This window comes from Euleptes europaea, chromosome 5 (assembly GCF_029931775.1).
Source record: "Euleptes europaea isolate rEulEur1 chromosome 5, rEulEur1.hap1, whole genome shotgun sequence".
NCBI classification, from domain to species: domain Eukaryota; kingdom Metazoa; phylum Chordata; class Lepidosauria; order Squamata; family Sphaerodactylidae; genus Euleptes; species Euleptes europaea.
In genome coordinates this window covers 10,682,729-10,709,845 of record NC_079316.1, presented here as the reverse complement: position 1 = coordinate 10,709,845, position 27,117 = coordinate 10,682,729, and the positions used below count along the sequence as shown (strand labels likewise).

At 48.1% G+C, this 27,117-nt stretch overlaps 1 protein-coding gene across 1 annotated transcript in view; it reads right to left on the bottom strand.

Annotated features, from left to right (window-relative positions):
* Nucleotides 1-27,117, bottom strand: part of FAM131A (family with sequence similarity 131 member A) — a 77,344-nt gene that overhangs the window by 27,170 nt on the left and 23,057 nt on the right. Inside the window, exon 2 of the mRNA XM_056850137.1 lies at nucleotides 17,134-17,276. Within this exon, the coding sequence (XP_056706115.1) occupies nucleotides 17,134-17,276 (143 nt within the window). The remainder of the gene's footprint in view (nucleotides 1-17,133; nucleotides 17,277-27,117) is intronic.

The following is a 27,117-nucleotide window of genomic DNA, read 5'->3' as shown; positions in this document are numbered from 1 at the left end:
TCCACCGCTCCTAACCACCACTCTTAACCACTACCCCACGCTGGCTCTCAGTCAAACGAACAGGCAGCCAGTCCAGGAAGGAGAGGAGAGGAGGCTCCTTCCAGCTGGCATGCAGGTAGCCAGCCGGGATCGAAGTCAGGTGTTGTACCAGTGGCGCTGTTGGTCCCCAGGGTGGTGAAGGCTGCTAGGAGCACGCACAAGATGTCATGTTATCATTTCACCAGGGCCCGCCAACAAAACCAGTAAATCCGTTCTGCTGTGTGTGGCAGAACGATGCGGGGGGGGGGGAGGCAGCAGGAGGGGAAAAGAGAAAGAGTGATAATGGAGAAATGCTTTAGTCATTAAAGGATCATAACACGCAGCAACCGCCAACCCCAGCAATTTCTCGCGCAGCGCGGCATCCGGCTCCGTTCGGTTTACAGAAAGTGCCTCCCGCAAGGGCGACGGAGGGGGGGAAGCGAAGGCAAATGGCTCGGGGGGGGGGGGCGGGAGGCGTGACATAGCCAGCCCCTGCTGCAACGAGCCCTTCTACGCCTGGAGCTTGCGGAGGAGCTAGACAGAATCTCTCTGGAGATTCTGCAGAATGACATGCAAATGTACACATGAAGCTGCCTGATACTGAATCAGACCCTTGGTCCATCAAGTCAGTATTGTCTACTCAGACCGGCCGCGGCTTTCCAGGATCTCAGGCGGAGGTCTTTCACATCACCTACTTGCCTAGTCCCTTTAAATGGAAATGCCAGGGATTGAACCTGGGAGCTTCTGCATGCCAAGCAGATGCTCTACCACTGAGCCACAGCCCCTCCCCTTAAAACACACAGAACTGCCTTACACTGAACCAGACCCTTGGTCTATCAAGTCAGTACTGTCTACTCAGACCGGCAGTGGCTCTCCAGGATCTCAGGCGGAGGTCTTTCACATCACCTACTTGCCTAGTCCCTTTAAATGGAAATGCCAGGGATTGAACCTGGGAGCTTCTGCATGCCAAGCAGATGCTCTACCACTGAGCCACAGCCCATCCCCTTAAAACACACAAAGCTGCCTTACACTGAACCAGACCCTTGGTCCATCAAGTCAGTATTGTCTACTCAGACCAGCAGCGGCTCTCCAGGGTCTCAGACAGGGGTCTTTCCCATCACCTACTTGCCTAGTCCCTTTAACTGGAGATGCCAGGGATTGAACCTGGGAGCTTCTGCATGCCAAGCAGATGATCTACCACTAAGCCACAGCCCCTCGATGTCGCAGTGGTTGTTGGGGGGTGGGGATCGCAGAAGGACAAAATGCAAGGGTGTCGTTATCCAGAAACCCAGCCCCGAGTTCGTTCTCTTTGTCACACTCTGGTGTATCCGACAGACGGTACCCTGGACAAGTCTATCAAGACAGGGAACAGCTCTATGAAAGAATGTAAACAGGCGAAATTGTGAGACAGGGTTGACAGGGGGGAGATGGATCGGACCCCACGCTGGGCCCTGACGTCCAAGTTCCCTGCTGCACATGGACGCGCCCTCCGCCCCTTCCCACACCGCCTGCCCTTTCGTGCATCACCTCCCAATGTGTTTGGCATAGTGTTTCCAAGTGCTTTACAACTCTCGTCCCATATATTAACGTTCAGGCACTGTGACGTCAAAGCGCAGAACCAGCACCTTCCCTGGCAAACTTCACCCTGGGTGAGGAGATGCCGGGGACTCGAACCCAGGCTTTCCACACACACCGACACTTCGGTGTCACAGGACAAAGACTAGCATTTGCGCCCAGAACAAAGCCGTTTTCTGACACAGCAGAACTTTGAAGCGTCCATAGAGGCGCCGGCAGCCAATTTTGCGCACGGGAATCGCAGGCCGTGAAGGCAGTGACGCGGGAGAGCCAGTGTGGTGTAGCGGTTAAGAGCGGCGGTTTGGCGCAGGGGACTCTGATCTGGAGAACCGGGATCGATTCCCCACTCCTCCACATGAGCGGCGGAGGCTAATCCGGCGAACCGGGTTGGTTTCCCCACTCCTGCACATGAAGCCAGCTGGGTGACCTTGGGCTAGTTACAGTTCTCTTAGAGCTCTCTCGGCCCCACCTACCTCCCAGGGTGTCTGTTGTGGGGAGGGGGAGGGAAGGGGATTGTAAACCGGTTTGATTCTCCCTTAAGTGGTAGAGAACGTCGGCATATAAAAACCAACTCCTTTTCTTCTTCTTCATTCTCCACCGCCACCAGCAGCAACGGAGGCAGTAAGATAATTCACAGTGGATTTACCTGGGCTGAATAAAGACCTTGCATTCATGGCTCATTGCCAAGGCTGATTTCTCCACAGCCATCTCTCCCCTGGACGTCACAGACTCTTCTGCATACCACACCTCATCCCATCACGCCTGCTATTCACATTGACATACTGTTCACATTTACATACTAATGCTTGTCTGAATTCACTCTCCTCTACTTAAAAGACAGATGGATTCACATTCTAGCTGTATCTGAAGAAGTGAGCTGTGGCTCACGAAAGCTCATCCCCTGCCAGAAAATATTCTTGTTAGTCTTGAAGGTGCTACCGGACTCTTGCCCTTTTCTATTAAAATATTTTTGTTCGTCTTGAAGGTGCTACAGGACTCTTGCCCTTTTCTATTAAAATATTTTTGTTAAGTCTTGAAGGTGCTACCGGACTCTTGCCCTTTTCTATTAAAATATTTTTGTTCGTCTTGAAGGTAAGGTGCTACCGGACTCTTGCCCTTTTCTATTAAAATATTTTTGTTAAGTCTTGAAGGTGCTACCGGACTCTTGCCCTTTTCTATTAAAATATTTTTGTTCGTCTTGAAGGTGCTGCTGGACTCTTGCCCTTTTCTACTGGAGGCAGTAAGAGGAAGGGAAAGGGTCGGGGTGGGGCTGGAAGCAGCTGAATTTCGGGGCCTCTCCCAGGGCTGCACACGCTGCGTGCGGGTTTGGTTGTGGGGCAGATCTCCGCACCCCTCCCAATGGCTGCGCAGCAGTCGGCCTTCTGAGTCGGGCCCCGGCAAGCGGCAAAGGTCGCAGCGACCCCCGCCCTCTTCCTACCTGGCCGGCTGGCTTGCCTCTCCCTGCCCGGCACGGCACGGCGGCCCCAGCAGCGGCTGGCAGCCGGGGACTTCTTCGGGGAAGCGGTTCTGGACTTGTCGCTTGCAACAAGGTGTATCGCCATGGCAACCAGTCACCATGGACTGATTTCTCCCGGGATACAGGCCTGGCTTGCTGCTGACGTCAGAGCAACGCAGGAGGCGCTCTGGCGAGGGGATCGGGGAGGCCGTGGGAGAAGCGGGGAGGGGGCAGGCAACAGCTAGGGGCCCCAGGAGAGGCCCAGGTCTCGGTCAGGTGGGTTCGGCTTGCATCTAGGCCCTACCATTTCAGACAGCCAGCAGGGGCTCACGAAACAATTACAAGCGTGTCCCCGGATGCAGAAATCTTGCTTCTCAGGGGCACGGGTAGGCAAGACTTCTGACATGCTACTTTTCTGTGTGCAGAAATCTAGCTTTTCAGGGACCAGGGTAGGTAAGGCCCCTAACATGCTACTTTTCTATGTGCAGAAATCTAGCTTCTCAGGGACAAGGTTAGGCTAGACCTCTGACATGGTGCTTTTTATGTGCCGAAATCTAGCTTCTCAGGGACAAAGGTAGGCAAGATCCCTGGCGTGCTACTTTTCTATGTGCAGAAATCTAGCTTCTCAGGGACAAGGTTAGGCTAGACCTCTGACATGGTGCTTTTTATGTGCCGAAATCTAGCTTCTCAGGGACAAAGGTAGGCAAGATCCCTGGCGTGCTACTTTTCTATGTGCAGAAATCTAACTTGTCAGGGACAAGGGTAGGTCAGGCCCCTAACATAATACTTTTCTATGTGGAGAAATCTAGCTTCTCAGGGAGAAGGGTAGGCTAGACCCCTTACATGCTGCTTTTCTACGTGTAGGGGTTTGGGGGTGCACGGTGGAGCATGTTGTCATTCCAAGACCCACCCTTCAGGTTGCGAGTTTCCCATTTTAGTAAGAACCAAGCTTAACTGTAGTTCAGGGATTGGTGTTGCCAGCAAGAGGCACATGACATATGAACACAGGAAGCTGCCTAATACTGAATCAGACCACTGGTCTATCAAGGTCAGTATTGTCTACTCAGACTGGCAGCTGCTCTCTAAAATGCTGGGTAAAGGTCTTTCACATCACCCAGTACCTAGATCCTTTTTTTAACTGGAAAGGTTGGGGATTGAACCTGGGACTTTCTGCATGCCAAGCAGATGCTCTACCGCTGAGCCACGGTCCCTGCCACAGAGAGGGCTAAGCGGCTAAAAATAAGCATCATAGATACTTCGATTCCCTGCTTAGGGTTGCCAACTGGCCTGGAGGAAAGCATCCCGTCCCTTTAAGAGAGACTTGAATGTGTGAAAACCGACAGCTGAAATTTTTCAAGGCATGGAGGTAAATAGCGTCACCCAGTCAATAACATCCCAAGAAACTTCTACTAAATGGGACATTTTTCTCCAGGCCAGTTGGCAACCCTGTCCCCACACCCTTCCAGTCTAATCTGTCTTTCCACTGGGGAGGGGGCTAACGCTTGTCCAGGGTAGAAAAACAGGCCAGCTGGCAGCCACAGTTTTGGCAGAGGCGGAGCAGGAAGAAACCAGCTTCGCGTCTTCAAAATCCAATTCCTTCCTCCCTAAAGCCATAGGCTGGCCTGGTCTTCTTTCCCTCCTGGTCATTGCTGCGGATCCAATAGCTGTTACAGGGACAGAGACAGGGGCTGGTTGAAAAGAGAGCCACTCTGTGCATGGCTTTGGCATGCCTTTCCTCCAGCTCTGGAGGGCCGCTCAAGGCAGTAGTACCTTCATGGGCATCAATCACTACGGAAAGAGAACTGTTAAATTGTGGAACTCCCTGCCCCAGGATGTGGTGATGGCTGCCAACTTGGAAGGCTTTAAGAGGGGAGTGGACATGCTCATGGAGGAGAGGGCTATCCACAGCTACTAGCAGAGTCTCCCCCCACCCACCCCAAGAGCTCAGTCCAAAATTGTGACGACCCTCGGCACCAAGAGATGCGACGGATGAACTGGGCAGTGAAAGGGAACACATGAACTCATGAAGCTGCCTTCTACTGAATCAGACCCTCGGTCCATCAAAGTCAGTATTGTCCACTCAGACCGGCAGCGGCTTTCCAGGGTCTCAGGCTGAGGTCTTTCACATCACCTACTTGCCCTTGTCCCTTTAACTGGAGATGCTGGGGATTGAACGTGGGACCTTCTGCATGCCAAGCAGATGCTCTGCCACTGAGCCACAGCCCCTCCCCAAAGAAGCTTGTGTCAAGGGCTGACTTTCAATAGATCGCAGTGAGGGATCTGCTCTGCTATGTACGAAACCACGACCCACAATCAGATCGTATATGAACAATTTAGCACCGGGTTCCCCACAAATGTGCGGTGGGCTACAGGCCTCCTTCAGGCTCTCTTCTGAGCAAAATGGGGCACTAGAGTGGAGCTCAACAGCCTAAGAGCACATTGCATTTGCATCTGCACACGTTTATTTATTTAGATCCCACTTTTCTCTCCAGCTGGGACTCAAAGCGGCTTAGAACATCATTCTCCCCTTCCTCCGTTTTCTCGCAACAACCACCCTGTGAGGTAGGCCAGGATGAGAGACTGTGATGGGCCCAAGGTCTCCCAGCGCGTTTCCATGGTAGAAGTGGGGATTCGAACTCAGGTTGCCTAGGGTCCCTGGTCCGCCACTATATCCACTACATCACACCATGTCGGCTACACAACACATGAAGCTGCCTCATACTGAATCAGACCCTCGGTCCATCGAAGTCAGTATTGTCTACTCAGACCGGCAGCGGCTCTCCAGGGTCTCAGGCAGAGAAAGGTCTTTCACATCACCTGCTTGTCTAGTGCCTTTTAACTGGAGGTGCCGGGGATTGAACCTAGAACCTTCTGCATGCCAAGCAGATGCTCTACCACTGAGCCATGGCCCCTACACAGTTCAATCATGAACACTCAGTGAAAATAAAAACATAAGAACACAAGAAAGGCCATGCTGGATCAGACCAGGGCCCATCAAGTCCAGCAGTCTATTCACACAGTGGCCAAAATCATGACGCTGACTGCCGCTAAAAGACAAAACTCCGGCTTTACACAAAATGTTCTGGTTACTGGCACAAAAATAAAGGGAGAAACAGTCTGGGCTTTGGGATATTTTTTTCCTGGACAACCTTTCACGCTGGCTTGTTTGAGCTGCCAGCTGGCTAAAAAAAATTAACCACCCTGGCTTGCTCCTGCGCCATTAATTGAGGTTTGCTAGGAAGCAGTCCGCAGGTGAATTTTTCCCTGGCACGGAGATCCCAACTCTTTGCTGCCCAGCAAAGTGCCCTGGATGAGACAGCTGGCGAAAAAGCCCGGCGGCCACTTGGATTATGTCAGGATTAACACTTCCACATGGCGTGCCGTCGCTGGATGCATTGAATCGGTGCAAAAAAATCCCCCGGACGGGAAGCTGTTTACTCCGACCCTTCCAAAGCCCAAAGAGGTCCCTTTCTATCGATCGGCCTGACTTTACTACCCCGCGGCTCGCGGCTAAACCAAAACAGCCCGTTGCCGATAGCACAAAATCCCAACCCGACGCTTGCTTTGGCCGTTCGAGGGAGTTTAGGGAGGATTTAAATTGTTTCGCACAACTCTGGCTGGCCGCAGACAGTTAGCAGCCACGGGAAACCAAGGGCAGACAGAACACAGTGCTCTGATTTCATAACGCCTCGCCGGATCGCTTGCTGGAAAGCCGCTCAGTAGAACAGGTGTTATTTGCTGGCAGGAGCAGAAGGTGCAGGGAGCCCGGTAATGTGGATACCACCCACCTAAACTGCTATCTTGCAAACAGCTGGGCCGTTTTAGTCATTTAAGCCCTATAACCAAGCCATTGAATGTGGGAGGGGAGGGGATATTCTCTGGTTAGGTGTATGTACATAAGGCCGATAGCCTCGAATTATACTCCCGGTGCCTTCTGGAAATCACGCCCGCCCCCGCCCGCAAAAGCCGTGTCCGTTGCCAGGAAAAAAGATAACAGCGCATAAGGTTGGTTCAACCTGCCATTTTCAGGCACGCAGCATCTGTCTAGGTGTTTGCTTTGGTGGCTGTTGGCGCCTGGAGTCAGCAGTCATGGGGGGGGGGAGAAGGAGAAGGGGGCGAAGAAGCGGAAGCGGAAGCAGAAGTGGAAGCGGAAGAAGCAGAAGAGTTGATTTTTACATGCCGACTTGCTCTACCACTTAAGGAAAAATCAAACCGGCTTCCAATCACCTTCCCTTCCCCTCCCCACAACAGTCACCCTGGGGCCGAGAGAACTCTAAGAGAACTGTGACTAGCCCAAGGTCACCTAGCTGGTTGCATGTGGAGGAGTGGGGATCCAACCCGGTTCATCAGATTAGCCTCCGCCGCTCATGTGGAGGAGTGGGGAATAAAATCCAGTTCTCCAGGATGGAGTCCACCGCTCCAAACCACCGCTCTTAACCACTACACCATGCTGGCAAGGGCCCTCAACTATACCTGTCGGAGGAGAACTTGTTTCCTGCCACCAAGGGCTCTCCTGGGGATTCTGCAGCCCCTTAAGCGGGAAGGCCAACCCAGCCCCGCAGGCAAACTAGGGTTCCTGTCTGAACTCTCTGCTTTTTGCAGTAAAAGGTAGAGCCTGCATTTTTGGAACAAATGAGTGCCTCGTAGGCCAGGTGACGTCCCCGCAGTCCAGCAAATGCTCTAGGAAGTCTCCAGCTCTTTGTTGCGGCTGGGGGTGTGGATGTAAAGAGGATGGCTGAAGAAGCCGCTGGAAATGGCGGAACAAAACAGTCGCATTTAAAGTGAACCTAGGAAGCTGCCTTCTACTGAGTCAGACCATTGGTTTATCAAGGTCAGGCAGCGAACTCTGCGAACTTTGGCAGGCAGCGGCTCTCCAGGGTCTGGACTGTCTACTCAGACCGGCAGCAGCTCTCCAGGGTCTCAGGTGAAGGGCTTTCCTCTCCCCTGCCACCTGATCCTTTTAACTGGCGATGCCGGGGATCGAACCCAGGACCTTCGGCACCCAAAGCCAAGACTCGGTGGTATTCCAGACAAACCTCTTCCCAACTAGGTATTTGATAGAATATCAAGCAGCACAGGAGGCTGCAAACTTTTCAGTTTCCGGAGGGGGGCAGTAGGGAGATAGGTGGAGACTGGCCCAAACCTGGGGGGAAATCCCAGTAGCCCTATACTATACAAAAGCTCATAAGCAGAGCCCTGCTGGATCAGACCAGTGGTCCATCTAGGCCAGCATCCTGTCTTTCACAGTGGCTAGCCAGTTCCTCGGGAGGGCCGGGCCAAGAACAGGGCACAGAGGATGAGGTCTTCCCCTGATGTTGCCTGCCGGTACTGGTGTTCAGAGGTTTACTGCCTCTGGAAATGGAGGTTCTCTTTCATCCCCGTGGCTAGCAGCCACTGATCTTGAATCCAGAAAACAGAAGACCAAAGAACTAGCAAAAGCAGTTTTAAAGGAATCGTTTTTTTAAAAAAGTAAGGGGCTCAGGCTGGTGGCAAATTCATTTGCAAAAACAACCCCCCAAACTGAACCCCAAACAACCCTTAGACCTAATGCTGCTAAGGATTGTCAAGGGTATCTTCATTGGGGGAATGAAGAGAAGGGGGAGAGATACATTCAAATTCACCTTTGAATTTTACAGAATTGCATCTCGTCCTGCCTTCCCTGCTGTTCACAGCAGTCGATAATAACTTTTCTTCTCCATCTCTTCTATAGATGTCTGCCTACTGAGGTTCCACTTCATGCATCTGACCTAAAGGTAAAGGTAAAGGTCCCCTGTGCAAGCACCGGGTCATTCCTGACCCATGGGGTGACGTCACATCCAGACGTTTACTAGGCCGACTTTGTTTCCGGGCTGGTTTGCCAGTGCCTTCCCCGGTCGTCTTCCCTTTCCCCTCAGCAAGCTGGGTACTCATTTTGCCAACCTCGGAAGGATGGAAGGCTGAGTCGACCTTGAGCCGGCTACCTGAAACCGACTTCCGTCGGGATCGAACTCAGGTCGTGAGCAGAGCTTGGACTGCAGTACTGCAGGTTACCACTCCTCGCATCTGACCAAGTCGCCCTTTATTTTTTTAACTTCCCGTTTAGCTGAGTTCCCTACAATAAAGGGGACTCGGGGTTCCTGGAAGCCACACCTTTACCCTGGCAGATTGTCCCTTTAAACTCAACTGCATGGTGGCAGACTGTCGGAAATCAGCAACAGGGGGAGAAAAGCACTTTGCATGTGCTTCGTATCGGTATTTTGCAAGGTCACGGGCTAACGCCACAAAGAACGGCCAAGACGAAAGCTCTGGCTAGCTCCGGCAGAAGTTAATTAAGCCATTGATTAATATATTTCTACACCACACTCCCGACAGAGTACTCCAGGTGGTTTCCAAGTGATAAAATACATTCGACCATCAGAGTGCAGCGAAAGACCAATCCAGCCAAAGGCAGCCTGGGAATCGATCTAAAAGCAGCAGCCATGAAAATAGTTCTCAAACGATTAGTAGCCACAATTTAAAAAAAAAAAAAGGAAGGGAAAGAAAACCTCACAAGAAATATCCTTATAAGAAGATAAAGCAGAGCACAGAAATATAGCTGAATAAATTATGCCGCAAATTTCTCATCCGCAAATGCCTGGGCAGTTTTGGCCAGGCAGGATGATGAAGAAGAAGAGGAAGAAGAGTTGGTTTTTATACCCCGCTTTTCTCTACCTTTAAGGCGTCTCAAAGCAGCTTACCATCACCTTCCCCCTCCCCACAACAGACACCTTGTGAGGTAGGTGGGGCTGGGAGAGTTCGGAGAGAACTGAGACTAGCCCAAGGTCACCCAGCAGGCTGCATGTGGAGTGGGGAAACCAACCCAGTTCACCAGATTAGAGTCTGCTGTTCATGTAGAGCAGGGAATCAAACCTGGTTCTCCAGATTAGAGTCTACCACTCTTAACCAGCATGGTGTAGTGGTTAAGAGCGATGGTTTGGAGTGGTGGACTCTGATCTGGAGAACTGGATTTGTTTCCCCACTCCTACACACGAAGCCAGCTGGGTGACCTTGGGCTAGTCACAGCTCTCTTAGAGCTCTCTCAGCCCCACCTACCTCCCAGGGTGTCTGTTGTGGGGAGGGGAAGGGAAGGTAATTGTAAGCCGGTTTGATTCTCCCTTAAGTGGTAGAGAAAGTCGGCATACAAAAACCAACTCTTCTTCTTCTACACCATGCTGGTGTTCCCAGCAGTAAGGAGCCATGGTAGAAAAGGCCCTACCTTTGGGTATTACCCTACCCACCTCACTTACAAAGACATGAGCACAAAGATCAGGGATCAAGACAGTAGTCTTACTTCACAGGCATATGGGAGCAGGTAAGTCTTCAGATACACCCACACCATAACTTCAGCATAGCATAAAACTACTGAAACCGATAGGTTTAGAGTGGAGAAACTCTGCATTGCCAGACTGCGGCGGCCTTGAAGGGTAAGATGCAATACTTTGAATGGAGCCCACAAACTAATACTTAACCAACTAAACCCTGGGTTTTAGCAATGCGGCCCTGTTTCTGTCACAACAAAATCACATGAAGCTGCCTTATACTGAATCCGACCCTTGGTCCATCAATGTCAATATTGTCTACTCAGACTGGAAGCGGCTCTCCAGGGTCTCAGGCAGAGGCTTTTGACATCACCTACTTGCAGGGGGTTGAACCTGGGACCTTCTGCATGCCAAGCAGATGCTCTGCCACTGAGCCACAGCCCCTCCCCAAATAAGGGTGGGGAAGGCAGGCCGTTGAGAACACAGGTGGCAAAGGAGCTACACTACGTCTCAAAGGATGCTTCTAGTTCTTGAACACATGAAGCTGCCTTATCCTGAATCCAACCCTCGGTCCATCAAAGTCAGTATTGTCTACTCAGACCAGCAGAGGCTCTCCAGGGTCTCAGGCAGAGGTCTTTCCCATCACCTACTTGCCTAGTCCCTTTAACTGGAGATGCCAGGGATTGAACCTGGGACCTTCTGCATGCCAAGCAGATGCTCTGCCACTGAGCCACGGCCCCTCTCCAGTGCTTGACCGGTCTGGAATTCTCTCCTTCTGGAAACTACCTAAAAATTACTCACTCTCGAGAGAACTCACGATCCATTAAAAGATACCGAGAAAAAGAGAAATGAACCAGCCGCAATTTCTGTCCTCGCTACACCTGGAAAAGCCGCATCTCGGAAAATTCTGCCTTCTATTCAACTCCGAAGGCGCTGGCACGGTCCAGAAATAGTAACTTGACCCCAGAGGATACTCATTTGAATAAAGACGACTAAGGGGAGGCATGATCGAGGTTCACAAAAACGACTCGAGTTAACGATGGAAACCGAGAGAGAGGAAACATCTCTCTAATGACGAGAACTCAATGTCATCCATTGAATTTTGTTTGGCAGCAGATTCGGGCCAGGAAAAACCTTGGGCTTCTCTTAGAGCATTCTTTAGAGGTCATCTAGTCCAGCCCGCAGCTCAGAGTCGAGAATTCCTGACAGGTGTTCAGCCTATGCTTGAAGGCTGTGAGAGAACTCACGGCCACGCCGTCCCCCAGTAATTGGCTTCATTTAAAAAAAAATCTTTTTAAAAAAACTCTTAATTCTTAAAAAAAAAAACAGAAAAAAGAACAGGTGGAGGTTTAAAATCCAGCAACCAAATAAGATTTTTTAAAAAGGAAAACAAAGATATACCCAAAGAAACAAAGAGAACAAAGATATACCCAAAGACAAAAAATATAACAACAGTGGTGATGGCTCTGCACATAAGTTTTTATAAATGGTTTCCAAATATCTAAAAATAAGTCTTTACGCAATTGCCGTCTATACACCACTGATGAATTGCCCTGCCCTTAGGAAGCTTCTCCCCATATTCGGCTAAAAAAATTAAGCCTCTTTGAGCTAGACCTGCCTTTGAAGGAGCATAGAACCAGAATTTACTCTCCCACATCCCGTACCCATTTGCCTCAACCGTTCCTGACGAGACGTTGTCCAGATCCCTGACAATCTTTGTTGCCCTCCTCCTGATTGGTTTATGGAACTCACTGACACAAGATGCAATGGCAACGGTCGTCTTAGATAGCTTATTAAAAATTTAGGTGTATTCCCAGAAGCAGAGTCTATTGGTCACTATTCGCTACATGGAGCCTCCAAGTTCAGAAACAGCGTACCTGAGAATATGAACTGCTGGGGTGCAAATGGAGGATCCTCGGCACCTCCAGTTATGGGACTGAGCAAGTTGGTGATGTGAAAGACCTCTGCCTGAGACCCTGGAGAGCCGCTGCTGGTCTGTAGACAATACTGACTTTGATGGACCAAGGGTGTAATTCAGTATGAGGCAGCTTCATGAGTCCAATGGCCAAAGTGGCCCTTTTCTCCAGGTGAACTGATCTCTATCGGCTGGAGATCAGTTGTAATAGCAGGAGATCTCCAGCTAGCACAACCCTATCTGCATGGGAGGTTTTACCTTGGATTTGCTGCTCTCTAGATGCACATTTCTTCCATCCGAATTCTCAAAACTCTGTATGGGGGGGCTTATTGTTGAGTTTCGAGAATTCGGATGGGAAAACGTGCAAACGTGGCAAATCCAAGGCCAAACCTCCCATGCATCAATTGCCATTCATGCATGGGAGGTTTGGCCATGGATTTGCCACTCTTTGGATGTACTCTTTCCCCCCCTCCCCGTCCATATTCTCCAAACTCAACAATAAGTCCCCATGCAGTTTTGAGAATTCGGATGGGAAATCGTGCAAACGCGGCAAATCCAAGGCCAAACCTCCCATGCATCAATTGCCATTCATGCATGGGAGGCTTGGCCGTGGATTTGCCACTCTTTGGATGCACTCTTTCCCCACATCCATATTCTCCAAACTCAACAATAAATCCCCAGGCAGAGTTTTGAGAATTCGGACGGGAAATCGTGCAAACGCGGCAAATCCAAGGCCAAACCTCCCATGCATCAATTGCCATTCATGCGTGGGAGGCTTGGCCGTGGATTTGCCACTCTTTGGATGCATTTTCCCCCACATCCATATTCTCAAAACTCAACAATAAGTCCCCAGGCAGAGTTTTAAGAATTCGGATGGGGGGAAACGTGCATCGAAAGCGTGGCACATCCGATGCAAAACCTTCCATGCACAAACGGCCAATGTCTTTTATTGAATTGAATCCCTCCCGGCGCTTGGAAGAAGGAGCGTGGCAAACGCAAGGCGCAGGGAGCGACCCGGCCCGCCGCTGCAGCCTGCCTTTTGCAAACGCCGCGCGCGCGCGAGCGGCGGGAGAGGGGGAACGTGGCGCCGCGCCGAATGGGCACAGATCCGACGTCAGCGGCGTCGTCAGCCCGTCCATCCCCGGGCGGTTGCCGCGGCAACGGGGACGTGCTCCTGCCTTCCCCGGCTTCGCGCGCGCGAGGCCCTGTTGCTGAGCTGGGCGCCTGAAAGCCGCCCTGGGCTTCCTTGCGCGAGCGGGCGGGCGGGCCAGGCTTTGGGTGTGCCATGAGTAGGCTGGCCCGCTCCGGGTTGGCCAATGCCTTAGGGTTGCCAGCCTCCAGGCGGTGAGAAACAAAGGCTCAGTGCTGCAAGGAGACTTGGAGCAAACCAAAACAGCACAAACTAGCAATAATAATAATAATAATAATAATAATAATAATAATAATAATAATAATAAGCAATAATGCAAAATTTTATAAAAGTGAAAGAAGTGCAAGTAAGTGGCATATAATATATACAAATATGAATAACAAGAAGATACAGGGAAATGTTACAATAAACACTCCAGAAAAAAATTGTAACCACGAGGATCAAAAAAGGATAGCACCGATCCTGATTGATAAGGTAAGTCCAATATATACATATACATACATTAAGAAAGTTTTTGATGGACTATATATTTGACTTACCTTATCAATCAGGATCGGTGCTATCCTTTTTTGATCCTTGTGGTTACAAGGATAGCACCGATCCTGATTGATAAGGTAAGTCAAATATATAGTCCATCAAAAACTTTCTTAATATATGTATATTAAGAAAGTTTTTGATGGACTATATATTTGACTTACCTTATCAATCAGGATCGGTACTATCCTTTTTTGATCCTTTTTACAAATTTTTTCTGGAGTGTTTATTGTTATATTTACCTGTATCTTCTTGTTCTTCATATTTGTATATATTATATGTCACTTACTTGCACTTATTTAACTTTTATAAAATTTTGCATTATTGCTTATTGCTAGTTTGTGCTGTTTTGGTTTGCTCCAACCTCCAGGTGGTGGCTGGAGATTCCCCTGGGATCACAACTGATCTCCAGGCAATGGAGATCAGCTCACCTGGAGAAAACGGCTTCTTTGGAAACTGGACTCTTATGGCGCTGAATCCAGAGCAATTGGAAATATTGTAACCCATTCAGATCATTTTGCCCAACGTCCCTCCATGACTTCTCTTCCCTTTGGACATCATAAATGCGGGACCTGCTCCTTTTGTCCCCTAAGTTTGCCCATTAAAAACTTGAGTGCAACAAGCACTGGGTTCAAATGTGAACTGAGGCAATTCTCAAGTTGTGCCTCTAGGGGCATCATTTACGCGATTCTTTGCAGTTGTCGCTTGATGTACATTGGTTCTACTATACGGACCTTCAGAACACCTATTGGAGAACATTGTTCTCGAATTAGGGCTAAACCTCCAGGTGGTGGCTGGAGATCTCCTGGAATCACAACTGATCTCCAGGCAATGGAGATCAGCTCACCTGGAGAAAATGGCTGCTTTGGAAATTGGACTCTATGGCACTGAAGTCCCTCCCCTCCCCCAAACCCCACCCACCTCAAGCTCCACCCTAGGGTTGCCAGCCACCATATACTAGCTGGAGATCTCTTGCTATTTCAACTGTTCTCCAGCTGATTGAGGCCAGTTCACCTGGAGAAAATGGCCACCTTGGCAATTGGACTCTATGGCATTGAAGTCCATCCCCAAACCCCGCCCTCCTCAGGCTCCGCCCCAAAAATCTACAGGTATTTTCCAGCCCAGAGCTGGCAACCCTACCTTTAATAGAGGCTTAATGTCTGGAAATGGTCACTTGGACCTTTTTCACTACAAGGAGGTAAATAATATTCCATTAAGCCTGTATTAGGAGCCCCATGGCGCAGAGTGGTAAGCTGCAATCCTGCAGTCCAAGCTCTGCTCACGACCTGAGTTCAATCCCAACAGAAGTCGGTTTCAGGTAGCCGGCTCAAGGTTGACTCAGCCTTCCATCCTTCCGAGGTCAGTAAAATGAGTACCCAGCTTGCTGGGGGTAAAGGGAAGACAACTGGGGAAGGTGATGGCAAACCACCCCATAAACACAGTCTGCCTAATAAACACTGGGATGTGACGTCACCCCATGGTTCAGGAATGACCCGGTGCTTGCACAGGGGACCTTTACCTTTTAAGCCTCTATTAAAGGAGAAGGGGACCTTTCTCCAGGCCTGTTGGCAATCTTAGACTCGCCCTATACAGTGCCGCCATGCCGAATGCACTAAATAACAGCAGTCCAGAGTGATTATTTTTCTGGACCTGCGCTACGCATTGGCACATCATACGCAAAGAGACAAGTCGCCCCACATGCCCTGGTTATTTTGTATGTTCCGAGAGTTGGTAATCAAAACGAATTTTGTAGCTGTACTTTGCTGAACCCCCAGCCTCAAAAGGAACACACACACCCACACACACACACCATTAATGGCTCGGGGTGTGCTCTGGCATCAAAAGAAATCCCACCTGAACAAACACACAATCCTCCATATTAAAGGTGCTCGGTCCTGAGCACAAAGCCAGTTGGACCCTCTTGTCCGTGAGGTTTGGGTTCCAACTGCAGGAATCCAATCGAGCATCAGTTCTCTTCCTTCCCAGTCCTGGGGTTGCCAACTATGGGCTGGGAAATTCTGGAAGCTTTGAAGGTGGAGCCTGGGCAGGGCAGAGTTCGGAGATGGGAGGGACCTCACTAGGGTACCATGCCATAGAGCCCGCCCTCCAAAGCATCCATTTCTCCAGGGAGACTGATCTCTGTCACCTGGAGATGAGCTGTACTTCCAAAAGACCTCCAGCCCCTACATGGAAGTTGGCAACCATTGTCGGCCACCTGTGCCACACAGTTTCCAATCCCACCGTGCACCAGCCTGCCCATAGCTTAGGGTTGCCAACCTCCAGGTGGTGGCTGGCGATCTCATAGAACCATACGGTTGGAAAGGACCACCAAGGACATCTAGTCCAGCCCCCTGCACAATGCAGGAATTTTACAACTACCTCCCCCCTCCACACCCCCTACTCCATGCCCAGAAGATGGCCAAGATGCCCTCTCTCTCATGATGTACCTAAGGTCATAGAATCAGCAGCATTGCTGACAGATGGCCATCTAGCATCTGCTTAAAAACCTCCAGGGAAGGAGAGCTTACCATCTCCCGAGGAAGCCTGTTCCACTGAGGAACCTCTCTAACTGTTAGAAAATTCTTCCCGATGTTTAGACAGAAACTCTTTTGATTTAATTTCAACCTGTTGGTTCTGGTCCGACCTTCTGGGGCAACAGAAAACAACTTGGCACCATCCTGTCTATGACAGCCCTTCAAGTACTTGAAGATGGTTATCATATCCCCTCTCAGTCCTCTCCTCTTCAGGCTAAACATCCCCAGTTCCTTCAACCTTTCCTCATAGGACTTGGTCTCCAGACCCCCTCATCATCTTTGTTGCCCTTCTCTGGACAAGTTCCAGCTTGTCTACATCCTTCTTAAATTGTGGTGCCCAAAACTGAACACAGTACTCTAGGTGAGGTCTAACTTGAGCAAAGTAAAGCGATTCCATCACTTTGCGTGATCTGGACACTATACGTCTGTCGATCGTCTGGGATTCCATCTGATCTCCAGGCAAAAACAATCAACCCCCCTGGAGAAAATGGTCCCTTTGGAAGGCGGACTCTATGGCCTCGTACCCTGCTGAAGTCCCTCCCCTCCCCAAACCCCGCCCTCCTCAGGCGACAACCCCCAAATCGCCAGGGATTTCCCCACCCGGAGCTGGCAACCCTACATCGCTCCCATGCATGGGTCTGCCGACCCAGAAGCAGAGTGAGTAAAACGGGCACCTCGAGAAAGTCCTGGCTGTCCACAGAGCTTTGGCGCACCGGCCTGCGCACCAGTGAGGTCCGGGTGTGGCCCAGAGGAGAGAGGGCTGGCAGGGGCTTCGCCTCGTTCCACTCCACGTGCAAAGTAGTGGTGTCCACAGCCACTGCAGGGGGAGAGCAGACAGCCAGATCAACAAGAAAGGAGCGAGCGAACCCTTCCACCTAGGGTTGCCCCGGGGGGGGGGGGGAGGGAATCCTGGGGATTTGGCGGTGGAGCCTGGGGAGGCAGGATTTGGATCGGGGAGGCCCCTCGGTGGGGTAGAGTGCCCCAGTCCACCCTCCAAAGCAGCCACTTGCAACAGGGGGACTGATCTCTGTTGTCTGGAGATGAACTGTAATTCTGGGAGAATTGCAGGTAGGGTTGCCAGGTCCCTCATCGCCACCGGCGGGAGGTTTTGGGGGCAAAGCCTGAGGAGGGCGGGGTTTGGGAGGGGAGGGACTTCAATGCCATAGAGTCCAATCGCTGAAGCAGCCATTTTCTCCAGGTGAATTTAACTCTTATCGGCTGGTGATCAGTTGTAATAGCAGGAGATCTCCAGCTAGTACCTGGAGGTTGGCAACCCTATTTCCAGGCCCCACCTGGACGTTGGCAAGCCTACTTACACCCTCTCAAGATTCATGCAAGCCAGCTTGTGAGACTGGTCTCTCTCTGTCTCCACTAATGCAAACAAGAAGCCCAGCCCAGCAAACCTAGGTGAAAAAGGTCAATATAGCAAGAATTTGGCTCCCTCTCCCACCACAGAAGGACTTGGAGCAGGGGGCCAGTGCAGTGGACAGACAAAAACCTTAGTACAATGCACAATAAATTTGTGGAACTCATGGTCACAGGATGTAGTGACTGCTGCTAGCATCGACAATTCTGATCTTGGTAAACCAATGGTCTAATTCAGTATAAGGCAGTTTCATGACAACTCCCAGTGCAAAGACACAGCAAAATTATCTCTGCCCAGACAAAGAGCGCTGTCCAGAGCAGTAACTTAACACAGAGGAACAGCAGCCGCCGCCTCTTTCCTCAAGTATTTTGGGGTTCACTTGTAGGGTTGCCAACCTCCAGGTACTAGCTGGAGATCTGCTATTGCAACTGATCTCCAGCTGATAGAGATCAGTTCCCCTGGCGAAAACTGCCACTTTGGCAATTGGACTCCATGGCATTGAAGTCCCTCCCCTCCTCAAACTCCGCCCTCCTCAGGCTCTCCCCCAAAAATCTCCCACCAGTGGCAAAGAGGGACCTGGCAACCCTATTAACTTGAGCTTATAATTAGCTTATTCCGCATGGCATGCTAGCAAGTAGCTCTCTCGGGGTATTCAGGAGGGGGTTTCGGCACACAGTTCAGTAAGTGTGGAGAAATACGTGAACAGCTACAGTATTGTCTCCATTTGTAAGTAACCCTTGGGAATAGTATTCAGTGTCCCTGAAATGCAGAGGTCATGGGGTTCAAATCTGCCTTGGAAGCCCCCCCTTCTGTCTCAGAAGCTCAGCTTCCTCATCCAAAGTGGCTCAAGTTGAAATGTATATTCAAGTTTGTATTTCCCTAATATTCACTCTCTCTTTGAGCTGGACTGAAGCAGACACCAGCGCAGGCATTATTCTAATAGCAAGCTGGCTGGCCTCTGTGCGGATGATAAAAACCACACAATGGGGCTATGTAGCAGCCTTTATTGAGTCAGGGGACTCTCTAATTATGCAAATATGTAAATTAACTAAAAGAAAAAAACAAGCCCCAAACCTGGACATAAAAATTCTCCAGAAGGGACAGAATATTGAGAGCAGCTAAAAGTCAGTGGAAGAAAAAATGGGGAGGAGAAAGAGAAATCTGTTCACAGCCCTGTGACCTGAGGAAATCCTGGGGGTGGGGGTTCAAAATGTCCCCCGCCCTGTGGTTCTTCACAGATTGAAATGAATATATCCAGAAGAAAATGTCCAGAAGAAAGAGCTCAATATTCCTGCTCTGGGGATCAATGAGTACATAAGAACATAAGAAAAGCCATGCCGGATGAGACCAAGACCCATCAAGTCCAGCAGTCTGTTCACCCAGTGGCCAACCAGGTGCCTCTAGGAAGCCACAAACAAGACGACTGCAGCAGCACCATCCTGCCTGTGTTCCACAGCAACTAATATCATAGGCATGCTCCTCTGATCCTGGAGAGAATAGGTTTGCATCGTGACTAGTACCCATTTTGACTAGTAACCATGAATCCCTCTCTCCTCCATGATCATGTCCACTCCCCTCTTCAAGCCTTCCAAGTTGGCAGCCATCACCCCATCCTGGGGCAGGGAGTACCACAATTTAACCTTGCGTTGTGTGAAGAAATCCTTTTATATGTTTTTAATCTCAAAGAAAAGCTTGAGATCTTGGGATGTTTGTCACCAGGTGCCGCGAGACCACCTTTCTCCTCCAACTGGCACAATTCTAAAGTTCCTAGGCTCTGCCCCTGAGCTTCAGCATCTGAGATTCGGGGCCTCTGGCAACCCTCGCCTAGATTTGAGCTACGAAGGCCCCTATATGCATGCAGCCATCCAATTACACATCCATCACTCGCAGACTTTTTGCTGCATCATACAGACCAAGCTTTCAAAAAGACAAAACAAATGTCTAGCGGCAAAGCCCAGGAGACAACACTTAGATCCATTTGCTTCTCCTTCCCCTCTCGGCGATTAGTATGAACACCAAACTCCGGCGGGAAGCTTGCGTTACTGACGGCAGCGCTCTTCAAACTCCTGAAAGCTGATCGGGGGACCCTCAAGGAGAAGACAATTCGGGGCAAGCCAGTTATCTTTGGTCTTTTATGCACGGTTGTTTCACTCACCGCCACCCCTCCACCGACTTCGGGTCTTCGTGTTGATCAGGCATGCCGTTTCCGACCATCAGAGGTAGCCTCGCTCTCCCCCTGCGTTTCCCCTCATTTTGCCCCATTTTCAGAGAACTGTTTTATCTCGCATTTGAAAGCCCGGGCAAAGTGCAGGGGAAACGCAGGGGGAGAGCGAGGCGACTTCTGACGATCGGAAACGGTATGCCTAATCAACACGAAGACCCGAAGTCGGTGGAGGGGTGGCGGCGAGTGAAACAGCCGTGCATAAAAGAAGAAGAGTTGGTTTTTATATGCTGACTTTCTCTACCACTTAAGGAAGAATCAAACTGGCTTCCAATCATGGTTGTTTATGCATGGGCGTTTTACCTGAGGTTTGTTGCTGGCTGGACACACTTTCCTGCTGGGAATCTATGAACCAGCAGTCCCCCAGCTCAAATCAAGTCCCCGCCCCTTTAAATGCTGCTTTGTAATTGGCTTACTTGTAGTGCTTACTGTGAGAGAAAATTCTCCCCAATTCTCCCCAATAACCCAATTGCCAAATAAAAAAGCATTTTGAGAACAACATAAAAAAACGGAGCAATCTGAAAGGAACGGGAGGGGAAGAAATCCAAGCCTCAGTTGTTGTTGTTTTTAAGATATTTTATTAACATTTTCAAGAAAAAACAAACAAATTATATACACATACATTTACACAGTTTGCACTCCTTCGGGGAGTCTATTTCATCTTACATTTCAAACATCTTATACATTATCTTATATTCTATATTTTAGATAATAAATTCATTCTATACTATATAATCAATTTTATAAGCTGATCCTTATATCTAACAATCTATCCTTTCCATTTAACATAATCAAAAAAACATTCCCAATTCTTTTGGGATTCTTCAGTCGTCTTCTTTTTCATCAAGCTGGTCAGTCTGGCCATCACCACAACTTCATCCATCTTTTGTTGCCACTTTTCCAAATCTGGAATATCCTCCTGTTTCCAAGATGCTGCCAGTATTAGTCTAGCCGCCGTTTTCAGATAGCCAAATATTTCTCTATGGTTTCGGTCCAAGTTATCTGGCTCAATTCCTAGCAACATAGTTTCTGGGTTCAAAGGAAATTTGATTCTTAAAACTTTCTGCATTTCTTGATGAATTTGTATCCAAAATTTCTTAACTTTCTTGCATGTCCACCACAAATGAAAATATGTTCCATCTTTGTTTTTACATTTCTAGCACCGGCAGTCATGTGATTCATTCATTTTTTAATGTCCATTGGTGTAATGTACCATCTAAAAATTGTTTGTACCAGTTCTCCCAAAGATTATTATTGGCCATGAATGTAATTGACTTGGTCCAAAGTCTTTCCCATTTCTGCAATGTTATCTCCTTTTTAAAAATTTCCATCCATGTTATCATACATGTCTTGACTTGTTCTTGTTCTGTTTCAAATTTAAGTAAAAGTTTATAAATTTCCCCCAAAATATAATCCATATCTTTACTAATTAAATCTTCAAACTCAGTGTTCTTTCTTATCTTCCCCAGTTGGAAACAATCTTGTCGCATTTTCATAATCATTTGATTATAGGTCAGCCAGCCAATATTTCTATTCTTCTTAATCTCATTCCACAATTTTATTTCTTCTTGCTCATTTAACATATCTTGATATCTTACCATATCTACATTTTTCTTCTCTCCCTTGGTTAGATATGTATCTGTAGGGGACATTATCCATGGAGGTACCGGGCTTAATCTGTTTTTGTTTCTAAGCCATGTCGTCATCAATCCATCTTTAATGGCATGTTCCTCTCCAAAAATTTCTGAATTCTTTGCTTTCCATAAGTAATAGTGAAATCCCTTACTCCATGTGCCCTTTTCAGTATTCAAGTTTGCTTGATCTAGGTTCTTTATCCACTTCTCTATTTCCTCCATAAGATGTTCTATTGACTCTGCAGGGTTCTCCAGTGTTAAGACCACGTCATCGGTATAGCACAGGGGTCGGCAAACTCATTAGTCAAAAGAGCCAAATATCAACAGTACAACGATTGAGATTTCTTTTGAAAGCCAAATTTCTTAAACTTAAACTATATAGGTAGGTACACTGTTTATTAACTTAATAAACTTTAATTAATGTTTTAAGTCTTAATTAAACTATAAACTATAATTAAACTAATTAAACTTAATTAAATTACATTGAATAAAACTTGATATCATACTTAATAGTGATCTTATTTATTGATAAAAATTAAATTGTAAGTCCCTGCCATTTCCCCCTCCCCGTCTGGAGTCCTCGTCTGGAGGCCTGGTCTACCGCCATAAAAGCCTATTAGTAGGCCTGGCCTCCGGCTGAGTCCCATTGGGAGGCCAGGTCTACCCATTTTCTTTCTTGGCAGTAGATCTAGCCTCCGGAGGCCCATAGAAGCCAATTGGTAGACCTGGCCTCTGAAGGGGGACTTTTTCCCCTCCTCAGAGTCCAGGTCTACCGCCAAGAAAGCCAGTGGGTAGACATGGCCTCCCAATGGGACTCAGCCGGAGGCCAGGTCTACCAAAGGAAGCCCGCCCCGGCCAACAGCTGATAGGTGGGCGGGGGGGCAGGAACCGCCGAGCTGCCCGCCCAGCAATCGCGTGGCTAGAGAGGAGGGGAGGCTTTAGCCTCCCAACCATTGAGGGCAAGGGAAAGGGGGACCCGGCCATTCTCCACGGCGGGGGGGGGAGAGACAGCACGCCCGCTCGCCTGCTCTCTCTCTCTCTCTCTCTCTCTCTCTCTCTCTCTCTCTCTCTCTCTCTCTCTCTCTCTCTCTCTCTCTCTCTCTCTCTCTCTCTCTCTCTCTCTCTCTCTCTCAGGCATGCCGGCTCCGCAGCCCAGCTGCGGGCGCGAGAGCAGGGGCTCCAAACCAAGTGCGGAGAGCTACACTCTACGGGCCAAAGAGCCGCATGCGGCTCAGGAGCCACAGTTTGCAGACCCCTGGTATAGCATTTTAGTTTATATTCCTCTCCATCAACTTTCAGTCCACCAATTTTCTCATCTTGTCTTATTCTGGTTGCCACATCCAAAGCCACATTAAATAACAACGGTGATAGTGGCATGCTTGTCTAGTGCCTTTCTTGATTTCAAATTTTTCTGATCATTTTCCATTGATAACCAATCTTGCTGATTTTTGCTGATAAATGCTCTGAATCCATTCGAGATATTTGTTACTGCAGTTTAATTTTTGAAAAGTCTTTAATAAAAAGTCCCATTGAATATTATCAAAAGCCTTTTCAGCATTATCATAATAATAATTTTTCAGCATATTATCAAAAGCTTTTTCAACACAAAAGCTGCTTTTCTTTTCTTCTGTTTTACATGTTCTATAGCATTAATGATAAAACGTACATTATCGCGCATAAGTCTTTTTGGGATGAAACCGGTCTGATCTGGATGTATTACTTGTCCTATTTTCTTCTTTAGTCTGTCGGCCAAAATAGAAGCAAAAATTTTATAATCCACGTTTAACAAAGATATGGGTCTGTAAGAAGCTGGTCTTTGAGGATCATTACCTTCTTTGTGAATTAGTGTGATATGAGCTTCTTGCCACAATTCTGGGCACTTCCCAGTTTGTGGAATGTCATTCAACAACTTTTGAAGATGTAAAGCTAATTCTTCTTCAAAGCATCTATAGTATCGTGCTGTCAAACCATCCGGTCCGGGTGCTTTATCCATTTTCTGACTTGCAATAGCTGTAATAATCTCTTGCATAGTAATATTCTGATTCCACCAAGAATCATCTTTTTCAAATGTTTTTATCTTAGAATCCTTGATATAACTATCTATTTCATCTTGGTTATGTCCATTCAAGTGAGATTGATATAGATTCTCAAAATATTTTACAAATTGCTCTTTAATGTCTTTTTCTTTAAAACTGACTTTGTCCATTATCTTGACACCTGTTATTGTCTTTTTTTCTATTTGTTTTCTAAGATAACAAGCTAGGTATTTTCCAGGTTTATTTGTGTGTTCAAAAAACTTCTGTTTTGCAAATAAGATTTTCTTTTGCATCTCTTCCGTGTCCATCATGTCGATTTCTGTTTTTACCTTTTTTTATTTCTTTCAGGATACTCCTTTTACCCACTTTAACATGCTGTTCTTCTAGTTTTTGAAGCTCTTCTATCAAATGTTCTCTGCACTGTCTTTTTTGTTTTTTAAGTTTGGAGTTAATAGCAATCAATCTTCCTCGCATAAAAGCTTTGCTAGCATCCCACACCATTCTGATCAAAACTTCCAATGAGCAATTTATCTCAAAAAAATTCTTTTAATTCTTTTTTGCACTGAAGTATAACCTCTTCTTTCAGTAGCAGATTGTTGTCGAGTCTCCATCTCCTAATTCCCAATCTCCCATATTTCCAAGTCAGTTCAATTGGATTATGATCTGAAAACAGTTTTTGTAAAACTTCTACTGTTTCTAAATTATTTAGTAATGTCTTTGAAAACCAACACATATCAATTCTTGAATAGGAGTCATGTCTTTGTGACTAGAATGTGTACCCTTTTTTGTGACTGTTTTTGGTTCTCCAGGCATCTTGAATCTGTAGTAAGTCCATATATTGTTTTACTGATTTTGGGAGGTGACCTCCCTTATGGTTCTTGGATCTGTCAATCTTCAGATCTATAACTGCATTCATATCTCCAACCATGATTATTTCCCTTTCTTGCTCTTCTAAGATAATTTGAAATATTTTTTCAAAAAATTGTTGTCTTCCATTACTTGGTGCATAAATACACATCAACGTCAAAATTTTGCCCTCCATCGATCTTAACTTAATTAAAAGGTATCTTCCCTCTGGATCCTTAATTTCTGCTGTTACTTGAAAATGTGGACTTCTTATATAGATGAGAACTCCTTTCTTTTTTTCCTTTGCCGAGGCAATAGCTGCGTTACCTAATTTTTTGTTCTTTAATAGATGCTCATGAGCTTGTTTGATATGTGTTTCCTGGATACAAATTATGTCCGCTTTTTGTTTGTTCAATTGATGAAATACTTTGTTTCTTTTAGCGGGTGAATTAAGTCCATTTACATTTATGGAAACTATCTGCAATTTTTCCATAATGAATTTTAGTAGGCTGCCTCTTCACTCAGTTTAGATGACTGCATCCTTCTTTTGCTGGTCTGCACCGTCTTTCCTCTTAGGACTGGTTTTTGGGGAGTCTTTCTTCTTACCCGGAGGACTCGATCTACGGAGCAATCTGAAAGGAACGGGAGGGGGAGAAATCCAAGCTTCGGTTTTAAAGAAATTTTCTTCTGCTCAGAAAGAGCTCCCAGGAAGCAGGATTTCAGCCCCCACCTCTGGACCCACTGCTTTGTAATTGGCCGTGAGAGAAACCAAGCTTGCATGTCCCACACTTTGCCTCATGCATGGGGATTTCATCCAGACATAGCTCAGGGAAGACGGAAGAGTCGGGTTAACGGAGGAATGGGAAGACCCAGACATTGCAAGGGCTGGCCCCAAGGTTATCTCTAATGGACTCTGATCTGGAGAACGGGTTTGATTCCCCACTCTGCCACATGCAGCCTGCTGGGTGACCTTGAGCTAGTCACAGTTCTCTCATTCAGCCCTACCTACCTCTCAAGGTGCCTGTTGGGGGAGGGGAGGGGAGGCAATTGTACCCTGCTTTTTCCTTAAAGGTAGAGAAAAAGCGGCATATAAAAGCCAACTCCTTTCTGTTCTCCAGTTTGTGGGAGACTAAAAACCTGGTTTCCAGCAGATGCTAAGATTGAGCAAATTGTTGAAGATTCCTCTGCTTATGATTCCTCCTCCACGGCCTTATGTCCCCCCCCCCACTTTCTCTGGCGCACAAATGGCTCTTCTCCTTATCTCCAAACACATATCAGCCTTCTGTCTATCGCTCCCCACTTACTGTCAATCCTGAGGCTCAGGAGTCTATAAGCCGGAGGCCTCGTCTCTTCCCAAACTAAATAGTTGTTAGGGATTTTTTTTATTGGTATTACCAATCTGCTTTATCTCTAGAGAAAAGAATCAACCCTCCCCACCCCCCATCCCATAGGCTGGAGGTTTAAAACAAAGAGAACTTTGCCAGACAGATTGTGTTTAGGGTTGCCAGCTCCAGATTGGGAAATACCTGAGGTGTAGTGGTTAAGAGCAGTGGTTTGGAGCAGTGGACTCTAATCTGGAGAACCGGGTTTGATTCCTCACTCCTCCACATGAGCGTTGGAGGCTAATCTGGTGAACCAGGTTGGTTTCCCCACTCCTGCACACGAAGCCTGCTGGGTGACCTTGGGCTAGTCACACACTCTCAGACCCAACTACCTCACAGGGTGTCTGTTGTGGGGAGGAGAAGGGAAGGTGATTGTAAGCCGGTTTGATTCTTTCTTACGTGGTAGAGAAAGTCAGCATATACAAACCAACTCTTCTTCTTCTACTTGAAGTTTTTGGGGGTGGAGCCTGAGAAACGTAGGGTTTGGGGAGGAGAGGGACCTTGGCACAGTACAATGCCATAGAGCCCACCCTCCAAAGGAGCCATTTTCTCCAGGGGAACTGATCTCTATTGCCTGGAGATCAGTTGTAATAGCGGGAGATCTCCAGCCACCACCTGGAGGTTGGTAACCCTAATTGCAGCTCAGCTGCAGAACTCATGGCCACATGGTGTTGAGAGAGACTGGACTAGGGCTGCCAACTCTGAGTTGGGAAATTCCTACAGATTTGGGTGGTGGAGCCTGTGGAAGGTGGGGTTTGGGGAGGGGTCTCATGTCACTGAGTTCACCCTTCAAAGCAGCCATTTTCTGAGCCCAGGAGCTCCTTCGAGGCCAACAGGATTTTCAGAGTATGAGCTTTTGAGGGGGCCAAAGCTCCATCAGATATCGCTCTCGAAGGTTCATGCCCCCAAAATCGTGTTGGGCTCTAAGGTTCAGGATGCCGGCCTCCAGGTGGGACCTGAGGTTCCCCCGGAATACTAGCTCATCTCCAGACAATGGAGATCAGTTTGCCTGGAGAAAATACGATGCTTTGTAGGGTGGACTCTGTGGCATTGTATCTCACTGGGGTCCCTGTCCTCCCTAGGCTTCGTCCCCAAATCTCCAGGAGTTTCCCAACCTGGATCTGGCCACCCTACCCCCCATCCCCACCAATGGTCAGGGGGGCCCTGACAATT